The sequence below is a fragment of the Cupressus sempervirens genome, chromosome 9, assembly GCF_028749045.1.
Source record: "Cupressus sempervirens isolate cs-2001-9-10 chromosome 9, ASM2874904v1, whole genome shotgun sequence".
NCBI lineage: Eukaryota > Viridiplantae > Streptophyta > Pinopsida > Cupressales > Cupressaceae > Cupressus > Cupressus sempervirens.
Genome location: NC_143126.1, coordinates 55,632,770 through 55,651,395, shown reverse-complemented (window position 1 = coordinate 55,651,395; position 18,626 = coordinate 55,632,770). Strand labels below are relative to the sequence as shown.

At 32.0% G+C, this 18,626-nt stretch overlaps 1 protein-coding gene across 1 annotated transcript; it reads right to left on the bottom strand.

Annotated features, from left to right (window-relative positions):
• Positions 1-499: 499 nt before the first annotated feature.
• On the bottom strand, positions 500-3,059 carry LOC149537611 (taxane 13-alpha-hydroxylase-like). Its single transcript, XM_089798984.1, has 3 exons — positions 1,972-3,059; positions 1,048-1,235; positions 500-941 (listed from the first exon to the last, which is right to left on the bottom strand). The coding sequence occupies exons 1-3, from the start codon at positions 2,972-2,974 to the stop codon at positions 624-626; spliced, it is 1,509 nt and encodes a 502-aa protein (XP_089655110.1). The 5' UTR covers positions 2,975-3,059; the 3' UTR covers positions 500-623.
• Between the last annotated feature and the right edge of the window lie 15,567 nt (positions 3,060-18,626).

Here is an 18,626-nt window from a genome sequence, read left to right as displayed (position 1 = left end):
CTTGGTAGCAACTGTAGAACTCAGTAGAGCCTAAATTACATGGTTAACACTATTAATTGTACAATAAGCTCGATAGTTGTTATTTGTCTAATTAAGTGTGTGTCACTAATAAACAAACTTGACTGAAATGTCAACATGATTCACCCGCCCCACTCTTAGAGTTTACTTTTCCTATTGTATTTCCAACAAAACTTATACATTAAAAGAAAAATATTAGAAATTAATTATTTTTAGGAATATACTAATTTAGTATATAACAATTACAAAAATTATCTCTTATTTTGGCTCTGTTGTCTGAAATGTAATTACATGTTAAGAATGATTAGTGATTCAAAGCATGTTGTTAAACAAGGTATGTATCAAAATAACCTAGAAAAAATTTTGGATCTCGTAAAAGAAATGAAAATAATGATATTGAGAAGCAATAATAAATTTCAATGTTCGAGGATGCACTTGGGAAGGTGCATGAAAACTCAAGATGACAATTATTGGCACTATGTACTTTAAAATATAGATTGATACATATATGTTGCACAAATATTTTCTTTTCACAAACCTATAAATATAGGCATTTTATTTAAATAGATTATTCTTAAATTTATCTTAATTATTTGTAAGATATTCTAGTTAACTTCAAGTCTTGGAAAAAGTTTGATTGGACATCCATTGACAGGCAATGGAGGCACTGGATCAGCTGATATTTTTTCCTCTGGGTCAATTGCCTTGTATCCATTGAAAGTCCTCACGAAATGATGCATAAATAACAATATCTCTGTCTTTGAAAAATCCCATCCTGGACATTTTCGTAGGCCTCCTCCAAATGGCACATATGTATAAGGAGTGATAGAACATGCATCCTCATCAAATCTTGAAGGCATAAACTTTTCTGGATCACTAAAGTACTTCTCTTTGTGATGTGTAGTATAAGTTGTCCATAAAATCTGTCCATATTATACAATCATATATATATTTATATTTGAAGTAATATTGCAAAACATGATTATCTTGAATAAATTCAATAAAGTTAAAAATAAGAATACAACTTACTTTAAATCCTTTTGGGATTGTATAGCCATTGTAATTTATATCTGTGATAGCCTTTCGATATGTCCCAAAAGATGGAGGAAAAATGCGCAATGTTTCTTGAGCCACTTGCCATGTATATTTCATATCTCTTAGATCTTTCCATTGAATTTCTTCTTCTTGTTTTTTCTTTAAAAGTATGTCAAGTTGTTCTGTCATACATTAAACACTAGACTACATCATAACACAGAATGAGAGAAAACTAAAATATTACATAGACTTTCTAATATTAAATTGAGTTTTGAATTAATTTTGTAATATTATAAGATGATGATATTTTTCTACAAATAATATTTAATAATTATCACATTTATAGTAAAATTAGAAAGTGAAAAATCTAAAATAATGCATAATAATACAAATTCTAAAGTTAGTGATATTATATCACTCTCCATTTTAATTATGACAAAATACTTCATTAAAACAAAAATTATTCATGTATTTTTATTAAAAAAAAATTTATTTCTTATATAATTCTCTCTCTATATATATATATAAATTGAACTGACAGCATTAAAACAAACAAAAAAATCATACAATTCTATAAAAACACATACCAAAAAGCTTATATGCTTCCATACATAAACATAAATGCATGTTTTACATCATCTTTTCATAAGAAGTAAAATTATTAAACAACCAAAAACATCATTAAAACATTTCTATAAATTTCATATCAAGATTTTTCCAACTCATATATGTTTTAAAAACTCATACCTGCAAATCAGTCATAAAGCTCTACAAAACTCTTTCAGCAAACATAAAATCCATACCTTAACCAACAAAAACACTAAAACCAAAAAGTAGTCATATAATTCTATAAAGCATGTACCATCAAATCACTCATAAAGCTCTAGAGAAACTCTATTCACAAACATAAATGCGTACCTTTGGCCATCTTTTCATAGCAATCAGGATTGGCAGACAAGAGCTTGAACATAATCGTGATGGGCGAGATGGTAGTGTCGTAGGAGGCATGGAGAAGGGCAGAAAAGTTATCAGTGATCTCCGACTCTTTCAAAGGATTCCCTCTTTCATCTCTAAACGTCAGCAAAACAGAAAGAAGATCCTGTGTGGGAGAAGCTCTTCCCGCACTCAGATCACTTCTCCTCCTCTCTATCAGAGAGACAAGCATCTCATCAAGCTTAGCCCGGGCCTTCACTGCCTGGTTAAAACGACTCCCTGGGAAATTGATGGGCACAGACATATTCCCAGCGAGAACAGTCTCCAACAGACTATGAAGCGGCCTCAGTTGATTCTCCTCCCTTATGCCGAAAAACAAGCTGCATGCAATAGAAAACAGAAGCTCTCTTACAAGAGGAAGCACCTTCACCTCATCTTTTCCCTTCCACTTCTCATCAATGTGCTGCCTGATTTCGGAGCTCATCTGGGCAACGTACTTCTGCAACGCCGAAGGTCCAAAGAAGGTATCAATGGCGGCTCGCAATATCCGGTGCTCCTCTCCGGTTTTGGCGGCGACGGAGTCCTGACCCATTAGTCTCATGAAAGAGGCCGGCCATGAAACCACCACGAGCTTATTCTCGTTGGACAAAAGCAAGCGGTTTCCCTTGTCACCACATACCACTATTGTGGGATACCCAATAAGGGAAGTCATGAAAACGTCTCCATATTTTGCAATTCTCTCATCGAAAAACTCTTGGGCTTTGTTAGACCTAAGGGCCGCTAAGAATTTCAGAGTTTCTCCCACCAGAGGGAGGCCTAGGTTTCCTGGCGGGAGTTTAGCAGAGGAATTTCTCTTAGAATTATGGAAGAGGAAAAGGAGTATAATAATAATCCCTGCTATGGCTGTTAGGGAAAGGGAAGCAGGAAAAAAAGAGTCCCATTGGAGCTTTTCTGCAAGAGTAGCTCTAATAACATGAAAAGCGTCCATCTTTTTGGCGCTGATGGAAAAGAGACGGGGAACGCTTCAATGTGAGTTGAGAGTGTGTGGGTATGATCGTATATAATGTGTTCTGGCTTGCAGAGTCGGTCTTCTTTCAAACTCTCCTTTGGTTAACAGTCGCCCGTAACGTGCTTGAAGATATGATATGAACAGGAGAAATGCTACCTACTCGCATTGTTCAATTCAATGGCCAGCTCCTATTGGCACGTTTTATCGTATAATATCTGAAGTTGTTTGCACTATCCAAGTTTTTCTTCCTATCCTAATCGGATTACGAATGTTGACTCCAAATTAAATAAATTTCTGTCATGCAAGTCTACGAAATGAACTTTTTTATTAGTGGACAGCGGTGCCTCGTAACAAAATGACAAAAATATTCCATATCTGTTTTCTTCAGAACCTTCCAACTTAATTGAAAAAAAGCTCTACTGTGGTTGGAATACGTAGACCATGAAGAGTTTGTTTTTTATACAAGGATAAATATCAATTTTATATTAATCAGGGAAGAGGATCTACTAGTTGAGCACATTAATTCTACGCTTCTCAAAATCTTATGCAGAAATTTCAAATCACTACTATTTTTTTACAACAGTTTACTTGGCAAGTCCCTTGCTTATAACTAAGATTTCAGAGCCACATTATCAAATATGATGCCACATTCGCATGCCTTTTTCCAAAGTGTCCAAAACAGCCCAAAAAAAAGTGAATTAGAGACCCCATACTTGTGCAGCTGATGTGGCACCACACTATTGATTGATTTTTTTTGGGAGAAGGGACACATTTTATTCAATAATAGGTGGTCTCATTAGTAAGAACAAATTTAAAGTCACAACTTTTGATAGAATCTTATCAAAAATGTTGAATATTAAATCAACAAGTTTAAGTTAACAAATCCTATTTGAAAGGGAGGAGGTAAAATTTCCATCAAACAGTAGGAAATCGTAAATCGTGCAGGCAAAATGACTACCATCAAAAAATCTGAACCGTTCTTTATAATTTGATTTGATTGGAAACTATTTTATATCAGATGCGTTGAATAGGAGCTTTATCTTTTCACTATTATCAATGAAGTGATGTGATGTGGATTCTTTGAAATCCCCTAATTAATGGTTGAAGTCCATTAATCCACCAGTTTGAAAACAATGAGATTTCCCCTCCACGCATTTCATGTCTTTGGAAGCAAATGGCGCATGAATACACTAAAACCATATCGAACTTCATGTGGATGCTCAATATTTCCATCTGATTGCGGGAACTTTCATCGGGATGCTCCATACTCTTCATGTCGTTTCTCAAAATATTATTAGTGTGCCCAAAATTGCTGATTTCTCTTCATCAGATTGTTGAATTTTATATTGAGTGCTCAACATTCCCGCACTCAAATGTCCATGTGGCAAATCAAGTTTTACAAGTGTTTCTGAAAGGATGTAGAGAGAATTTGGGGACCTTTTTGGGCCAGTCCTTCGATGCCTACGCTTTCAGATCTGTGCAATGCCTCCATACAGATTTCACAATAATTTGCGAAATATACCTTTAATTCGAAAACATTGGTTTAAAACAAAACAAAATTTAAAAAATCATTCAATACATTTATGATAAATTATAGATTTTTATAGTAAAATATTTATGTCAATATTTTTTTTGATGAAGAGTTCTTTTTTATTAATAAATTAATATATTAGTTATAAATTTACAAAAAAGGGGTTGAGGATACAAGATCACCCTTCGAGAATTCACACAACCGAAGCTGGAATCAACAACTATTCATTAAAAATTATTTCCTGGGGCCATCAGCGCAATGCTAGTCGAGGAAGGTGGTTCATCTCGATCATTAAAACACCAATCATCCTTGGGATTGGTAGATGGACTAGGAACAGTCCAGCCATCAACAACGTCATCACCAGCTTGTTCTTTGCCTTCCTCCTCTGCTCATGATGGAGAAATAGTCAGAGTCAGGCGGAAAGGTCATTTGGAGCTAACAATACCAGGAGGAGCAATAGGAGGGGGAGCCAAAGGAACTGGGGACCAGCTAGAGCTGCGACGAGGCAGAGAAGCCAAAGCTACGGTGAGGCAGAGAAGTTGAGCGATGTCACCAACCATCACCACCATTGGGAGAGCGACGATAGGGAGTCTGTGAGCATGGTGTATGCAAGCAGCAAGCAAAGGAACTATGACCCCAACGGTGGCCTTGGGGTAGAGTATGGTCAGCCGAGCAGTCAGAAGGAACTCTAATTGTCGTGTAAGGCACATCACCCCAGTGACTGAGCAATTCTTGAAGGTGGGCAACCTCCAAAGCCACCTTGTTGGCTTGGAGTTGAATCTTCAACATGACATTATTACAAGTGAATGTTTTATTGTACATAGCAACATTGATATCAAGAAAGTTGTGAGTGAAAAGAACAGCATTCCTATCCTTCTATAAAGTAAACAAAATTTGCATTTTGAAAATATGTTAGATTTGGGCAAATTTCCTAGAGATCCTCGGGGAATCACCCAGCACAATCATGTGCAAAGAAAAGGGTTCTAGTTTGAAGGGCCTAAAAAAATCATGTATCCAATGCCAATAATTATGAGCATGCTTACATAACCAAAACAAATATGCAAAAAAGACTCACAATGCCCACAAATTATGTGAAGAATATTATAAAAAAGATTGATTTAAAAAAAATCAAATGTTTAATTTATGTTGTGATATATGTGTGTGTGTGTGTGTGTGTGTTTAAGTGAAGAATTTTTATTTTATTTTTAATGAATAGTCCCTTTCTATTAATAAATTAATATACTAGTTACAAATTCACAAAAAAAAGGTCGAGGGATACAAGATCACCTGACGAGAGTTAACACGGCCGAAGCTAGAGTCAACAACTATTCATCAAAAAAAAGATTTAAGCAGCTCCCCTAGGGTGCCAAAGCAGTGCCAGTCGAGGGAGGTAGTTCATCACAATCATTAAAACCCTAGTCGTCCCTGGGATTGGCAAGTGGATAAGGAATAGTCTAGCCATCGACAGTGTCATCACCAGCTTTTTCTTTATCTTTCTCCTCCACCCGCAGTGGAGAAATAGCCAAATTTAGGTAGAAATGCCATTTGGAGCTAACAGTACTAAGAGGTGTAACAGGATGGGGAACCATAGGAACGAGGGACCAGCTAAAGCCGCGATGAGGCAGAGAAGTTGAGCAGCGCCACCAACCATTATCGCCACCACTAGGAGAGCGGTGGTAGGGAGCTTGTGAGTGTGGCATATGCGAGCAGAGGAATTGCGACCCCGACAGTGACCCTGAGGCAGACTATGGTGAACCAAGGAGTCAGGACGCGCTGTAGCAACTGTGCAAGATGTGTTACCTCAATGATTGAGCAATTTTTGAAGGTGGGCCACCTCCAAAGCCACCTTGTTGGCTTGGACCTAAACCTGCAACATGACATTATTACAATTGCATGCTTTAGTATACATAGAAACATTGATATCAAGAAAGTTGTAAGTGAAAAGAACAACATTCCTATCCTTCCATAAAGTAAACAAAATTTGCATCTTGAAAGAATGCCAGATCTAGGCAAATTTTCTAGGGATCCTAAGGGAATCACCGAGCACAATCATGTGTTGAGAAATGGGTTCTGGCCTGAAGGGCTTGAAAAAATCATGTCTATAATGCCAATAATTCTGAGCATGCCTATAGAACCCAAAAAATGCAAAAAAGACTCAGGATGCTCACAAATTATGTGAAGAATATTGTAAAAAGAGATGGATTAAAAAAATGAGATGTTTAATAATTTTTTATGTTGTAATATATATATATATATATATATATATATATATATATATATATATATATATATATATATATATATATATATATATATATATATATATATATATATATCTATATATATATATATATATATATATATATATATATATATATATATATATATATATATCTATATATATATATATATATATATATATATATATATATATATCATGTTAAATTAGTAAAAATAATTAATCATTTTCTTACAAATGTAGATATTGTAACACTTAATCTATATAAATGAATTTCATACTAATTATTTTTATAATTTTAAGTGTTAACATGAGGTTGCTAGTAATTATCTATTACCTAACATACAATCTAACATTTAAACGTCATCCAAATTTGTTATTAAAAAAATGAAGATTTAGATAAGCTTGAAGGTGATTTATAAAAAAATTCTCATTCTCTTAAGAAATACATTTTATTATAATTAATATTAAAAAATGTAAAGGATTGGGGATTAAATTTTTACATATAGTAAAATCATAAAATTTGATTAAATTTTTAAAGCTCTCTCCTACACATTGTTGCAAACATAACACATAGCTTATTGGTCATTGAGTTGAATTATCTTCTTGGAGAGAGAGTGTGAATGTTTATAATCAAATTTGTGGACAAAATAGAGATTTGCATCTTCCAGCACCTTAAAATTTATTAAAAATAAATTAAAAAATCATTGATATTTATAAAAAAAACAAAAAACAATGATGTTTATAAAAAACAAGAGCAACGTTATAATAAGACTAGTTAAAATGTAGTATGTTGAGGATCTCTACTTATATGGAATAGGAGCAAAGATAATTAAGGAGGTTTTATATTTTTTTTTAAATCATTTTTATATAGATAAATTGTCTCTATATACTTTTTTCTTTTTCTTTTTTTCCAGATAACCTTATCTTAAGCTATTTAAAAATATATGAAAGATAGTTACAATAGTCAAATCAAAATAATATTACTAAATATATGTTAATTTTAATTATATTTTTAAAATAATATTCAAATCCCTTAAATTAGAAACATAGAAAAAAAAACTTGAAACATAAATGAACTACTCAATTATATTAATATATAATATATCTTAGTATTATATATAATATGAAATATTCATATATAACAAATAAATTATAATTATTTATATAATTAAAACAAACCATTGATAACTAATTTTAACCATGTATGTGCTCTTTCTTTTTATTTTATTTTTGTTAATTTTAGTAATGGTTTGTAACAAATTGTGGTGGAATTGGATTTTTATTTGGTTCTTGTAATTTAGCACCATTTGATTGGTTAAATTTTTCACAATATATATAAATAGATAAATGGTCTATAATTAGAAAATGATAAATGAGGGTAATGTGGCTAAGGTAAGAAAGAAATTTGCTTCAAATTAGGATTGAAAAATCATTCAAAGAAAATAACAAGATAATAATGGAGTAATGCTTAAAAGAGTATTTTATAAAGATCATATCTCAACAATTTACATATAAGACTCTAGTTCATTCAACCAATTAGATTATAAAAAAATAATATATAAAATTTAAAAAGTTATAAAATTGTCATGTAACCATTTGGAAAATTATGTATATAAAAATCCAAATAAAAGAATTCTAATTGGTACATTAGAGTGAGAAATTCAAAAAATGTTACAATAGTACTTAGCCTACTCGTAGGTACTAATAATTTAGATAATTGAAGGAAACAATATCAATTTTTTTAAATAAAAATCAATTATGATTTCAACAATTATTAGATATATATTAGGTGTAAATGGGGATTAATTTTTATTATTTATTAATAATTATTATTACTAATTTATAGGTTATTACTTTTAATTATTTTAGTTTTTAATAATAGATAAATAAATCATAAAACTATTTTAAAATTTTTTTTATTTTTTTTATTTAAAAAAGTGATTGTATTATATATTATTTTAATGATACATGTATATTGAAAAAATAAATATTTTATCTATTTAAAAAGTATTTTATAATTATTCTATTTACTTTGTCTTTCCAAATTTATTATAGGGAGGAAATCGTTTAGATATTTATAATCAAATGTGAAAAATAGAAGAAAAAGTAGAACTAATAAAAAAATAAAAAAATAAAATATTAATACTTATTTTCTAAGATGCATATAAAACATTATTTTGTTTGTATTATAAATATTTACCCATTTTTATTGAGTATGATGATAAAATCTATTAATTATAACATCAATTACACCTTTATTATATTAAATTTTGATGATACATTTGTAAATTTAAGAATTATCTTTAATAATAATATATATCTAATTTTATGCTCTATAATTAAAATTAGTATGTTCATTGATGTTTAGTTTCATTTTAAAATAAATATAATTAATTGTTATTAAATATGGTATTTTGTTTAACATAATATAACTTATTTAGAAGATATTAGTTAGTTTGTATAGTTCATTGTTTTTGTGCTTTAATGTGTTCTATTTGTATTATTTATTTATATTTAAAACTAATTGTTAGAACCTATTCAATACACACTTATGTTTAAAAATTGGAATAAATTTGAATTGATGAAAGAAAATGCTACACCCAATGCAAATTAACATTTATACATTTTCTAATTTAATCCTAAAAGCTTCATAAGTATACAACTATGACAATAGAATCATGTTTCTCTATTTAATTGTATCAAATAGTTGTTATAAGATCGTATTGTACATAAAATTCAAACTTGCATGTCAAATAAAGACTAATAAGAAATTTAAAACCTTTAGAGATATTATCAACACTACGTGCCAATTCCACTAAATTAGTGGAAGGAGACATAAACTCATATCTTCTAGCCAAATGACTTTTAGAATAACTGCTTCATGGGTGTGAAGAAGGCCATTTTCAAAGGGAAGGTGTTAGTGTTTATGGGATTAAATGTCATTCTCTGAAATTATGAGTTTTTTATATGTTGTAGACAACAGAGGGGTGATAATGTTCTCGCTAGGTAAATGGTCATTTTTTTAATTCTATTTTTTGTAAATTGAACAAAGGTTGTTAATAGTCATTTTGATATAGTGTATATGGTTCTTTAAGATTCATGGGGTACAAATGTCTAAATTGACCATTATATTGTTTTAGTCAAACAAAAATAACTATGTTTAGAAATTTATTTTAATTATTTATTTATTTTTTGGAAAATAGAATATATTTTGTTCCTATTGACTTTGGATAGCTAAAATGATGTACTCATTGTACACCTAGGTGTGATTGCTAGTATATATGGCTATCCAACAAACTATATCAAGTGTGCCCTTGGTAAGCTATTTTTGTTACTGAGATGTTTCAATTTTTTTTCTATAGGTATTCTTAATAATTGGAGAATATTTATACAAGATTATGTTTCTTATATTTAATCTAAGATATAATTTTTAAAAAATTGTCATTAAAGAGCATCTATACTTTTTTTTTAATGAATTTGTCATTAATGTCCTCCTTTTTTTCAAGTTTGTTCATGATCCCCCTCTCGTGTGTAGTCACCCTTAAACATCCTACACCTAAGAAAAGATTGAGCTTGAAAAATGTAAGTAAGCTTTGTCTATTTAACACTTTTAGCCTAGGAATCAAGCCTTAGTGTGTGATGTTTAAGCCATCTACCTATGAGCTCCTTGGCTTTACTGCAACTTCCATCCTCTCCTCTATCTAGTTCTTTATTGAGTAGGAGAGATTTGTAGAATTCGCATAATAGTATAAATTTGGAAAAAGACTAAAAAACTAGTAGAAAATATGTTAGGGAGAAACTTTGTTGATCTCATACACTAAAGACATGGTTAATGGTAGTTAAAGTGCCCTAGAGAAAAAAATTTCCTATAAATCTAAACACTGACGATTCTCTCTCACACACACATATTGGATTTATAAATTCTATTATATGGTCCTATCCCCCTAACCTTAGATGACTTTAGAAATTCTGTCTAGTTCATCCAAAGGGAACATTGAGGAGTTTAGTTAGCGACCACTAGTATTTGATTTTGTCCTCCCCCACCTCCCCCAAGGGTCACCTAAAGGTATAATTTTTAAGTGGAGGTGAGGCAAAGTGACACCAAGAAAAAATGCTCTTATCAATTGACTGGTGATGAGGTGTTTGAGATATGGGGGATCGTAAATAATGTATTAATTCCACAATAAATTTTATACCACTATTTGGCTAACCACAAGCTATGCAAAAGTTTTCAATGCATTAAAGGGAATCTTTAGTATTTTTCTCCCTGTTAATAAGTGTGAGAGTTTGGCATTAAAGGGCCTCATGTATATGTGATAAATCAGATTCCCCTATATTTATATACTTTTATAGAAATATAAATTAACTTCCCAATTAGTAATCATAATAATTAAAGTTATTTTTGGACCATACCACAAATCTTTAGTTCTTAACATGGCTTTGAATATAATTCAATAACCTTTATTGTATTCTATGAGTAAAATGTACCTAGAATTTGTAATACTTAGAGGGCTAAAAATTTCTTTTCAATTATTGATTTTAATGGTATACAATAAGGATGATTAGACTTTATTTTCAGTCAATGGTAGCAATGATGCAGGAGCATCTTGCATGGGAATTTTTTTTTTTAAAATATGGAGGAGAGAGAAAGTGACAAAAATTAGAGAAAAAAATAATTTTAAAAAAAAAAGGAAAAAAAGGAGAAAAGAGAAAATTTTATTTTCAAGGTGCATAGGTGGCATAAATAGAAAAAATAAGAAAATGGTTGTGGATATTGTGTAGGTGGAATCCTAGAAGGTTGTGGATATTGTGTAGGTGGAATTCTAGAAGGTTGTGGATAAATCATGCATTGGGTGGTAAGTCCCTATTTAAGCAAGGCATATGAGCATTTCTAATAAAACTTTGGAAGGTCAAGCTTCAAGGTGTGAAAGCTCTTAAGGTGTAGCTCTTCAAGTAGAAGTTCTTGGGTGGAAGCTTTGGAGGTGAAGGCTCTTAGTTGGGATGTTCTTTTTGGTGAAGCTCTTGGTGTATTTGGGATTTCTCTTACGTTGAAGAATTTGTAAACTTCTTTTTGAAGAAGTCATATCTATGATATCATCTTGTGGATGTTGTAATGATTTTCAAGTATAAAAAAATTTCTAGGGAAGCATTTTATCTCTCTTGTCTCCATATTGTTGCATTCTTGATTATGAATTGGTAGGGTGGTGTGGCCCTTCATCAAGTGGTATCAGAGCGGGAGTTCTTGAGCATGTAGAAAAATCACCGAAGTTGAGGCAATTTGTACCAGGACTTGGGTTGGAGAAGTAGATATGAGTTGGTCTTGGCCTAGTGGTGGATTTTCTTTCTGGAGTACTAGATCTCTTGGTTGCGAGGTGTTAGATCATGGTTTTGACTTGCAATTGCAGAGGGCTTGCAGATGGATTGATGGATGTAGAGATGGAAGATTGAACTTGTTGAGGCATGATTGTAGAGATCTTGTGGATTACAGATCCATGGTCTTAGACTTGTGATGTGGTTCCTGATTGTTCATGTGAGGTGGCAGGTTGCAATCTAACTTGCAAACAATTCGAGGTTGTCACAAGGAGCGTGTGAAGGATTTGTTGCAGAGGGTTTATGAAGATCTTTTGAGATGGCTCCAAGAGGATTGGACCCTAAGGTGATTGTAAATCTTTGTGATGTGGTGGAGAGGAGGTTTTCTGAGATGACTGCTCGGCTTGAAGCTAGCTTGGCTAATCGAGTTAGGGATGGGGTGAGGAAAGAATTCTGTGAATTTTTGTGGAGCTGGACTCTACCAATCCGGAAGAGAGTTGTTTGGCCAGTTAAGAGACTTGTTTGAGAGAGAAGATGGCATCACAAGGTTGAGGTGGAAGACGTTGGTTTTTTTTATCAATTTATGGAGTCTAATATAGAACCTACAGAGCAAATAGAGGTTGTTGCTGAGGATATTCCTAACCTTGTTGATGTTAGGATGGAGATTGATTTTCATGATTAGTTAGTTGAGTCTGACATGGAGATTGTGGAGCACTCGATCATGGATGATCTAGTTGTTGTTGTTGGTGATTTGTATGTTGTAAAGCATCTTGTTGTGAGCAATGAGACTACTGGTGTTGGGAGTTTGGTATGTGTTGATGGAAATCTATATATTGTTGCTGATGTAGAGTTTTTTGTTGTTGATGTGGAGTTTGATGTTGTTGGTATGGATTCACTAGTTCCTAATGTGGATAAGGGTTTGTTGATGAAGTATTATGTTTAGTTTGTTCTTGGGTGTGAGCGTGATGATTGGATGGTTGATATTCTAGTGTTTGACAGAGTGATGCAGATGTGGAAGATTTGCATGTTGGTTTTCTTGTCCCTATTGACGTGGAAACCTTTTGTGAAGATGAAGATGGTTGTAGATTTTTTTTTGGTGTCAAAGTGTGGGACACACTTTTTTATCTACCGAGGGTGTCAAAAAAAAAATTATAAAAGCAAAAAAAAATTGTAGAGGAGAGAGAAAGTGACGAAAATTAGAGAAAAAAATAAAAAATGGGAAAAAAGGAGAAAAGCAAAATTTTTATTTTCAAGGTGCATAGGTGGTGTAAATAGAAAAAAAAAATGGTTTTCATTCCATTTATCGAGGTGTGTAGGTGGAATTCTAGAAGGTTGTAGATATTGTGTAGGTGGAATCCTAGAAGGTTGTGGATATTGTGTAGGTGGAATTCTAGAAGGTTGTGGATAAATCATGCATTGGGTGGTAAGTGCCTGTGTAAGCAAGGCATATGAGCATTTCTAATCAAGCTTTGGAAGGTCAAGCTTCAAGGTGTGAAAGCTCTTAAGGTGTAGCTAGTCAAGTAGAAGTTCTTGGGTGGAAGCTTTGGAGGTGAAGGCTCTTAGTTGGGAAGTTCTTCTTAGTGAAGCTCTTGGTGTGAAGACTCTTATTTGGGATTTATCTTATGTTGAAGAATTTGTAAACTTCTTTTTGAAGAAGTCATATCTATGATATCATCTTGTGGATTTTTTAAGGATTTTCAAGTATAATAAAATTTCTTGGGAAGCATTTTATCTCTCTTGTCTCCATATTGTTGCATTCTTGGTTATGAGTTGGCAGGGTGGTGTGGCCCTTCATCAAGAAACTAGTTATTATGTATTCTATCGCTTAAACTCACTGATAAATTCCATCCTTAGGCCCCTACCTTTCCAAATTTTATTTTATTTTTAAAATTGAAGAGTTTTTCATTATAACTAGTTTATTTTCCTACTATTTACCAGTAATTTCCACAAATATATAGTGCCTACTGCCTTGGAAAATACATTCATGACCAAAAAAATAAAGGGTATAAATATAATGAAGTATAAATAGAACTAGAGATGTATTTTGCACACAAATCAAATATTACATATGTATAGAACTCACATCCTTAATAATTTGTCTTAGAACTACAACAAATTATATATAATAAAGGGATGAACATTACAATAGCTTTCAAATTCATTAGAAGTAGCCACTTAATATTTAATATATATTATAATCACACAAATAAATGAGGTCAAATAAAATATATATCTATAATTACATATTTACCTAATTTACCACAAACTACAAAGGAGGCATACCTCACTAACTCTACACTTTACTACTTCTTGGTAATTCTCAGTAACTCTTCGTGATTCACCTTCATACTTTGCATATGATTATAAGTTAATCACATACACTCCACACATGTGAACTAGGTCATAAACCCTTCTTAAATAGTTGTTAGGTGAAGCTTCTAGATCATGATCAACGATCTAGAATCATTCTTTTTTCTACTTAGCCCTTAATTTTTTTTTGTTGGTTAGTCTGCTCACATAGGGATTAACGATCCTTACTAGAATGCATAATTACCTCCATAATGAACTCCTTGATCATGTAAAAAAATCTCCAACATGGAAAAAATGGTTTACCTCAATGTTTTTGTCATTACAAATAATCGTATCAAAACTAGCTTACTCAACAATTGAACTTGTTGATGCATAGGCATGTCTAAATCTATGTGTTGTCACTTAGCTTCAACTCCTCTCAACATACTCTATTTTACTCAGTCTCTACTATGCATGGCACAAGTATGAACATGATCTATATATTGCTCTTTGATAACTTGGGTAGTACTGAACTACTCAGTGACCATATATTTATTGAGCATTAACTACTGCTCGATAAAAAATAAAATATATATACAAGTCCTTTATTGCATTGCTCGACATGTATAGGATTACTTGGTCATAATGATTACTAATTAACCCTAATAATATAAAGAGATCTCTTATAGATTAATCTTCATCTATAGGGGCAAGATATGATTTGAATGAATAATTGAAGAGGACTAAACATATAGACTTCACTGGTGATGAAAGCCCAACAAGCACCTAGAGTGAATATGGAAGTGATACAAATTTAGAAGCTAAACTCAAGGAAGAAACCAAAGAAGATGAAAATTAAAAATAAAATAAGGAGGAACAAGGAGATGAAAAAAAAATTATGCACAATATGGAAGAAATTGAGAAGGAAATGGCATTCTTTGATAAGATTATTGTTGTCAAAGAAAGGATGAATATAGGCACAAGAGAGAAACCAGAAGATGAAATCAAAGTTGTAGAGGATAAAGGAGAATATTTAGAAGTACTTGTTGTGAGAACATTGCAAGATATAACATAGGAAAAAGTAATTAAAAAGGAACAAAAGAGAGAGAATCACAATGAGGAAGAGGAAATTAATAATAGAGTTGAATTCCAAGTACTATGGAGAAACTATGCTAAACTAATCTATGTGGATAAAAAAACTATATGCAAAGAGGTTACAAGAGATAACATATTTATTAAGTACGTTGGAAGACAAGTAGAGAACAAAGATAGTTAAAAGAACAATAAGGGCATTCTCACGTTTATTACTAGAAATAGATATTTACAAGGAACAACCTAGTGCAAAACAAATGTAAACATATTTGGAAGAAATTGTTGATGATTAGGGAATCGTCTAGAAAGCTACAAAAAGGATAGACTAGATGAAGTTATAGTAGTATTGTCAGAGAAACATAGAAAAATTAAAGATGCAATAAAGGAAGGTTTAGAGGCTATGAATTTTATTCTCACGGTGAATGATACTACAACAAAGACTCTTATCAACTATTACTATATATGAATCTCATGAAGCAACAAATGAAGGAGACATATGCTCTACTGAGTACTCTATCTATTGTAACAAATGAGGAAATCATCCATCAAATAATATAGGTAAAAGGACATATTTCAAGTATTACAAGTTTTCAAAAAAATTGGAATAAAGTTTTGATGGACATCACTAGAAGATGAAGTATATATAGCTAGTTATATAAAGCCAGTGATATATTCTCTTTCTTTCCTTTAGCAATGTTGTCAAAGAGGGAGAGATGTGTATATGGGAGAGATGTATATATAGGAGAGAAATGTATCGAGGAGATCTTATGATAAAGGTAGATCTAAGGAGGAATACTATGCTAAGTAATGGTCATGTTTTTCCATCAATAGCAAAGGGGGAGATTATTACCTTGACAAAATCCTAGACCCTTGTAGTGATTTTTTTTGAGGTTGTCATTTCTAGAAAAAGATTAAAGAAGACACGTATAAGTAGAAGGTTAAGGAAAATGACTAAGTTCCACTATTAGCTTAGCTTATCAAAGATGATAAGACTTATTAGCATAGAAAATAAGAAAAGTCAAAAATAGTTTATCGAAGGGTCTAGAAACCCTAATAAAGTCATTAATTAAGGCAACATGTAGTTAGTGAAAAAAGAGATAGTAATAGTGAGAAGCTAGGAAAGAAAGTCATGCATTGAGAAGTTGTGTTCAACATTAGTGAATTGAGTATCAAAAAAATGTGCAATGCAACAAGATATTAGAATAGTGAGATAGTGAAGAGTAGAGTGGAACTATCAAGAAAAAAGAAAAGGAAAATTATAGGTCAACTTCTTGTTGTTTTTACCTCACAAGGTTTTCAACAAGATTGTAAAATCCTTTGACAAGGTGGTATTTAACACAACTTAGTTCTTATTTGGAACTTATTGTAAATCCTTTAATAGGGTGAACATTGTATGATGGATGGATCATGCAGTATGATTCGAAACGTTGATGATGGATCATGCATCCTGATGATGGATCTTGCATCCTAATGATGGATCATGCAGTATGATTTGAAACGTTGATGATAAAAAACTACACACAATCGAATCCAGAAACTAAAACTCATATTCATGGATTGTGGAAATCTCATAGATCTGGAGGATTTTTGATACTCTTAGTAGTGTATTGGACGCTTTTAATAGAGTGTATTCATTCAAAAGATGGAATTATTGTAATCTCTTAGCAAGGTACCTTGTTACTAGAGTGATGAGTTGTGGGTATCATCCTCGCTGAATTTTTTCCCTCTAACCAAGGATTTTTCACGATATCAAAAATATTGTGTTATGTGTTTATGGGTTTATGGTTTGTTTGATTACTTTACATTACTAAAAATCATATGAATGCATTTACTATTAGTAGCATTATCAATTGCATTGAAGAATTATCGGTTAATGTGTTTGATAGACTATAGGTTTATGTGAAGAAAAGGGTTTGAACTTAGACAAGTATTTGGTATTGATTCACCCATGCCCCCTCCCCTTAACACCTCACCTATATATTACGAATAAAGGTCTTGATATTTAGGATCAAGGAGCAAGGTTTAAAGTTCACTAAATAAAATTATGGCATAATAAGAAAGATAGAAAAGGAAGGAGGTTAAAATGTGGAGCTTAAGATGGACTCGACACAAAGATCTTAGAGAAAAGGTTTTAATGGTCTCATAGAGTTTGAATATCTTGATGGCAACATGGTAATTGGGGATCAAGGGACAAAATGAGAGATAGGAAATGATGCTTCATTGAAACTATAACTAGAAACATATTCCCTAGGTCCAAAATCCATTTTAAAACCCAAGGCCCATGGAAACATGACAAAATAGATAATATAGTTCGGTACAAGGGTAAATATTGTGGGTGAACTTAGAACACAGTGAGCCAATGCAAAATTGTTGAAATCTCAAATTCACCTACAAGTGTGTACACTAAGGAGATAAAAGAGTTCAAGATACACCATTGCTACATATTCAATAAATAGGCTAATAAAATCATACAACATTAACTACACAAATTTATCCACTAACAAGTGCTATCATCATGAAACTAATTGATCATGATAAATGATATGCAACTAAACTAGATTAGTCCCTAGGTCCAAAGTCCATTTTAAAATCCAACACCCAAGAAAACATGACAAAATAGATTGCATAGCTTGGTGCAAGGGTCAATATTTTGGATGAACTTGGAACTTGATTAACCAATACAAAATTGTTGAAATCTCAAATTCACCTACAAGTGTGTGCACCAAAGAGATACAAGAGTCTAAGAGACACCACTACCACATATTCAAAAAATAGACCAATAAAATCATACAATATTAAGTACACAAATTTAGGCAATTAAACAAACTTCAAGACTCACAAATTTACCCACTAACCAGTCCTATCATCACCAAACATGATAGATGAGATGCTACTAACTTCAAATTAACATATTAATTTACTAGTTATCCTATTGTATGTTACTTTGAATGTTATGGGTTCTTAGATATGCTTGAAAAATAAATAAAATGGAATAGAAAGCTAGTGGCTATTATTTTGTTTTGTCATCCACGCTGAAAAAACAAATAATAGCCACAGACGTAAATAAACAAGATAACGCCAACAATCTGAGCTTTTCAACAAGTCTTTTCCTCAAAGCCCAATTTCTATCCTTCCCATCCCTCCCATTTCTTCTTTTCATGACAACA

What these genes read in the sequence shown, in the direction of transcription:
- LOC149537611 (XM_089798984.1), bottom strand. Translation starts at nt 2,974, where the DNA reads ATGGACGCTTTTCATGTTATTAGAGCTACTCTTGCAGAAAAGCTCCAA. An exon ending in CTATGAAAAGATGGCCAAAG is followed by an intron (nt 1,236 to 1,971) that starts GTACGCATTTAT and finishes AATGTATGACAG; the next exon opens with AACAACTTGACATACTTTTA. An exon ending in CAATCCCAAAAGGATTTAAA is followed by an intron (nt 942 to 1,047) that starts GTAAGTTGTATT and finishes TAATATGGACAG; the next exon opens with ATTTTATGGACAACTTATAC.